This window comes from Microtus ochrogaster (genome assembly GCF_000317375.1).
Source record: "Microtus ochrogaster isolate Prairie Vole_2 chromosome 14 unlocalized genomic scaffold, MicOch1.0 chr14_random_1, whole genome shotgun sequence".
Classification (NCBI taxonomy): Eukaryota; Metazoa; Chordata; class Mammalia; order Rodentia; family Cricetidae; genus Microtus; species Microtus ochrogaster.
In genome coordinates this window covers 28,894,603-28,900,127 of record NW_004949096.1, presented here as the reverse complement: position 1 = coordinate 28,900,127, position 5,525 = coordinate 28,894,603, and the positions used below count along the sequence as shown (strand labels likewise).

General features: G+C 47.1%; 1 protein-coding gene across 1 annotated transcript in view; it reads left to right on the top strand.

Moving 5' to 3' along the window:
- Vps39 (VPS39, HOPS complex subunit) overlaps positions 1–5,525 on the top strand; it is a 42,102-nt gene that overhangs the window by 23,145 nt on the left and 13,432 nt on the right. Inside the window, exon 11 of the mRNA XM_005364299.2 lies at positions 618–747. Within this exon, the coding sequence (XP_005364356.1) occupies positions 618–747 (130 nt within the window). The remainder of the gene's footprint in view (positions 1–617; positions 748–5,525) is intronic.

The following is a 5,525-nucleotide window of genomic DNA, read 5'->3' as shown; positions in this document are numbered from 1 at the left end:
TATATATATATATATATATATATATATGAAATAACAGCAACAGGTACACAGTACAGGCAAAACACATACACACATACAAAATTAAGCCAGGTGGTGGTAGTGCATACCTTTAGTCCCAGCACTCCGGAGACAGAGGCAAGTCTGGTCTACAAAGTGAGTTCTAGGATAGCCAGGCTATATAGAGAAACCCTACCTCAAAAAACCAAAAACAATAATAAATAAATAAAATTTTTTGAAAATTAAACCAAGTTTTAATGCAGATGCTTTAAGAAATAAAAGTTTCCTTCAAGCCTGGTGGTGGTGGCACACACCTTTAATCCCAGCACTTGGGAGGCAGAGGCAGGCGGATCTCTGTGAGTCTGAGACAGCCTGGTCTACAAGAGTGAGTTCCAGGACAGGCTCCAAAGCTACAGAGAAACCCTATCTCCAAAAACAAACAAACAAAAAAAGAAATAAAAGTTTTCTTTAGAAGATGTTCGGTAGGCAGTCTGTGCAGGCAGATACTGTGTTGTTCTCGTACATTTTATTTTAGCACCTGTGGCTGTTTTACCACCTAGAATGAGCAGAGCAAATATTTGGAGAGTGAATGAGCTTTTATTTATTTTGTCTTTTCTTAGGAAATGAAAGATGACTCAGATAGTGAAAAGCAGCAGCAAATCCATCACATTAAGAACTTGTATGCCTTCAACCTCTTCTGCCAGAAGCGCTTTGATGAGTCCATGCAGGTCTTCGCTAAACTTGGCACAGGTAACACGCAGGTGTGGTAGAGGAGAGAGCGGGGAAGATGGGGAGAAATGAGAGCAGAAGAGGCTCGCTCTTATCACAGTTGGTATCTGTGCTGGGTAAGCTCTCGTGAGGGGCCACGTGGTTACACACTTACAGCCCCGTCCTATCTAATGTGGTCCTGCCCAATAAAGCAGGCTTCCAGTTTTCCAGTTTTCTTTGTCCTCATCATTAGAGAGAGGTAACAGTCATCCAGCCCAGCAAAGGTGCATGATCAGCTGGTATTCACTGAATGCAGGGCTCGCAGAAGTTCCTGGGCTAAACAGTGGGTCACTGTTGAGAGCCAGCGCCAGCCAGTGCTGAGCCCTTGCTCTCTGTTAGAATGTGGTGGTGAGGGGCAGGTACATGGGAACTGACCCTTGTGGCAGCGCCTAAATGAGAATGTTTCCATAGCTCAGGTGTGCATATTCGGTTCCCAGCTGGTGGTGCTGTTTGGGAGGTTAGGAGGCATCCTTACTGGAGGAAGTAGTCACTGGAGGCACGCTCTGAGAATTTAGACTCTTGCCACTTCACTTTCACTCCCTGCTTCCTACTTGAGGTTCAAAATGTGAGCCCTCAACTTCCGCTCCAGCGACCATGTCTGCTGTTTGTGCCACCCCTGCCATGACAGACTCTTGTCCCTCCAGAATCTTAAGCCAAATAAGCCACTTCTCTACGTTGCCTTGGTCTTGTGACTGCAATAGAAAAGTAACTGGTACAGCCAGCCAGAGCTCGTGCAAAACCCCAGCTCCCTGCTTCAGTTTTCTTTACTAACCGTGTCTGTAAGAGAAGTGGAACAATCGCTCCCCGAGAGTAGTCTGTGTGGCTCTGTGAGGGGGTTAGAACAACACGCATGCTGCACTGTGTGTCTGCTGCCTTTATTTCATCCTTCTGGCTTCCTTCCGTATCCTTTTGTTGTCCTCTTTTCCCGCATCCCTCCCTGGCCAATAACTTGGGTTCTTGGTTACGAGTAATGGAGATCAGTTCTGAGCGACTTCACCAGAGTCTGATCGATTGGACAGTGAATCATTAGGTGGTTCTTGGAGGGTCAATTTTGCACGGTACCAGGGAACTCCGGAAGCCCTCCAAGCAGGAAGGACAGAAATTAGTTCGTAGCCACAACAGTCTGGGTGAGCCTGCTCTGACATAGCCACTTCTTGGCTATTGTCCCTACTAGCACTGTGGTGTCTCATCCGCTGTAACAGTCACCGCCACAGTGTGTCACTTGCCAGCACTGAGGTCTTCAGCTAGACCAACCATTTCCAAAGGAGCTCACTGTCATGGCTGACAGTTGGTGCTGACTGGGTCCTGGGTTTTTTTGGTTTTTCAAGACAGGGTTTCTCTGTGGCTTTGGAGCCTGTCCTGGCACTAGCTCTGGTCTCGAACTCACAGAGATCCGCCTGCCTCTGCCTCCCAAGTGCTGGGATTAAAGGCGTGCGCCACCATCGCCCACCAAGTGAGTCTTGATGGAGGTGATCAAGTGTTGTGCACAGCGACAGGCTTTTCCGAGAGGATGTAATCTGAGGTTAATCAGATGGACACCTCTGTGCTTTTGTGACTGTCATGCCTGCTGTAGTCTGTTGCTGTACATGGGTCATCACAGTCTTAAGACAAGGGAAAGCAGACTCCTCTTGAGGGAGGGGAATCATATTGTACAAGGGGGTGTGGGACGGGCATGGGCCACACTTACTATCCTTGCTTTACCTTCTCAGGTTGAAGGGATCTGATCACCAAGGGTAGGTCATGGTCCCATTCCCAGACTGTATTAGTGTAGGAAAGGGGTTCGGGCCCTCTGAGTCTGAGAGCTAAGGCAGTTCTCCAACCACAAATGGTTTGCAAGAAAAAGCTCACCAAAAGGAAATAGGTTGCTGCTGAGAGGGAGGTGGGACTGGAGAAATAGCTCAGATTTCAGATGGTGGCCATCACAAGCATGAGGACATGATGTCAGTCCACAGAAGCCATGCAGAAAGCCAAGTGCAGTGGTTCATGGTTGTGTGTCACTACAGTGCTGGGGCTTGGAAGCAGACGCCCTGCGTGCTCGGTGTTTACTTCACCTGTGCAGGCAGCTTGACTTAGCAGAAAATGTGTCCTTGAAGCTGCTAACCAGCTGTTTGCATGCATTATAGTGGCATTTGTGTGGGGTTTTCTGTTTCTTTTAGGTCTGGTGTGGTAAAAAGCTTTCTTCTGGAGTTGTGAGCTGGCCTGCTCTCAGTCGTTTCCAAACATTAGTGATCTGGGGAGAATACGCACAGACCAGTGTGATTGTTATCTAATATGACATCATTTCCTACTTTAGCAACTACACATAAGCTAATCCACAGTAGCCAAACTTGGGTGAGTCTGGGATGCCATGCCATAGATGGCTTTGGGAGCACAGCATTGGTGAGGAAGCCATGTAGACTCACACTAGGTGTGAGCCAGGGGAAGAGGCCACAGTGGGGAACAGTCTCACAGGGCTGAAATACAAACCCAACGCAGCACGGACTGGATCCAGATGTCTGTGCTGGCTCCGCTGCCACTCTCTTCTGTGTTCTACTGCTAAGTCACCACAGCCCTATGTTCTGAGGGGTCTGTTTTGCAGTTGAATATAAAATAGTTAGGCATCTCCCTGGCAGATGGGGCGTCCATGAGCCATGCCGGGGTCCAGGGAAGAGTACTCTAGGCTGAGAGAACAGCCAGCACATGCTCATGAGGTAAGAAGAATACTTGGGAATTCGGGAACTGGCCAATCAGCAGAGTGGACAGAGCTCTCCAGTGTCCTTTCTCTGCTGAGTGATGTCATTTCCTTGTTCTCATGTGTCTGTGTTCTTGGTTTTGAGGGTGTGGTGTAACCCTGGTCTCAGAACCCTCTCCCTCTAAGCAAACCTAAGTGTTGGCAGTGCCAGCTCTGCCCTCAGTCCTGGGCTTCTAGGGTAAAGCACGTCACAAGTACACAAAGTTCTTGCATGAGAAGCCATTCAGTTAAACATTGGGGTTGGCAGAGGGTGTGTGTAATAGAGTTCTCCAGAAGCAGGAAGACCAAGTGAGGCCAGACATGGTGACTGGCATCTGTGTCACCTCCGCACCAGTGCAGACAGTAGCTCTGTGCAAAGCCATCCTGGGCTACATAGTGAGTTCTAGGCAAGCCTGACATGGAGTTTGAGAACCTATCTCCACAGCCAAACAAAAGTAAGAAAGTGGACTGGGCCCTGGAGCATGAAGAGGAAAAGGATTGTGAAGGGAACCATGGAGTCACAAACTCTCACCCTGTGTCTGGAGACCTGTGGGCCCAGGGTGCCATTTGGTGACGTGTGGCATTAGATCAAGCCAGAAAGATAGATTTCCAAGAATCCCCAAGGGCCACAAAGGAGCTTGGAGTTTGATAGGCCTTAGGCAGTATTGCAAGGCCTTGACTTTGCCATGCTGGCACTGACACCTGGGACCGGAACATTCTAGAGTCCCATCCCTGAGCTGTACACCCAGCCTCTCATCACTGGGTGCTCAGTAGACTGTTTGTAGGTGTAGATGTAGACACAGGAGGCAGGCACAGGCGGATGTGCACTTCCTCTTCTCCACAGCGGCCTTCCTCCCAGAGGCTGTGCCTTGGTGGGGCTCCAGTGCTGTCGGCCACTCTGCTTAGTTCCCCATTCCCATCAGCGCTTAGACAGATTCCTGCTCCTGAGGAATGGGGCCTTCTTAGACGGACCCAATACTACGGTATGCTGTGATGTGGGTCAAGGGGAGTCTTGTCTTCCAGTCGGCTGGCCAAGCGCTCATGTCCATTGCAAGGGAGGTGGCCTTCCCTTGCCCAACTCTGCATTTTTCTAAGGGAAAATAAAGTATAAGAATGGGACAAAGTTCTTTTAAGAAATCTTGATCTGAGTTTGTTACTCATTTTGTCCCTTCATACAGATGTTTGACATTTACACATTTAACAGAATTGGGATCGTGTCGTGTACTTTAAGTGTGTGCTTCATAGTTACAGTGTGCATTATGTCACAACACTCACCAGCTGAAATAAAACACTCTATTCTGCTGTTAAAGGACCTATGCATTGTTTCCAAAATCGCAGTTATAAATAATGTGCCCCTTGCATGCACACTGTGGCTGTATACTAAATTCTAGAGGGTAAAAAAGAAAAAAATCCATTTTGATGCTGAGTTTTTATTAATTGTGCTGATTTCTAATATATTTCATTACAGTTTTATCACTTTAAAAAAATGTGTATGTGTGTGTATGTGAGTGCACAAGCACATGCACAAATCTGTTGGTTGTACCAGGCTTTTTGTTTTGGGGCCATCAACCAACTCCCAAATCATGACCCAGAGACTTATTATTAGTTTTAAATGGTCTGTTTGGCTTAGACTCATTTCTGGCTAACTCTTTTAACTTAACCTATTTCTCTTTATCTGCTTTTTGCCTTGGGGCTCATTACCTTTCTTGTATATCTTACTTTCACTACTTCTCTACATCCGACTGACTTCTTGCTCCAGGCATGTCCTTTGTCCTTTGTTCTCTCCTCCTTCTCTCCTTCTCTTCTTTCAAACCTAGATTTCTCTTCTTATTTATTCTGTCTGCCTGGCAGCCCCACCTACCTTTCTCCTATCTAGCTATCGGTGATTCAGCTCTTTATTAGGCAGGCAAGGGAAAACAGATACAACACATCGTTTCATAATTAAACACACATCCTTACATCATTAAACAAATGCAGCATAAACAAAGTAACACACCTTTACATAGTTAGTGTTCTACAGCATAAACAAAGTAACACACCTTTACATAGT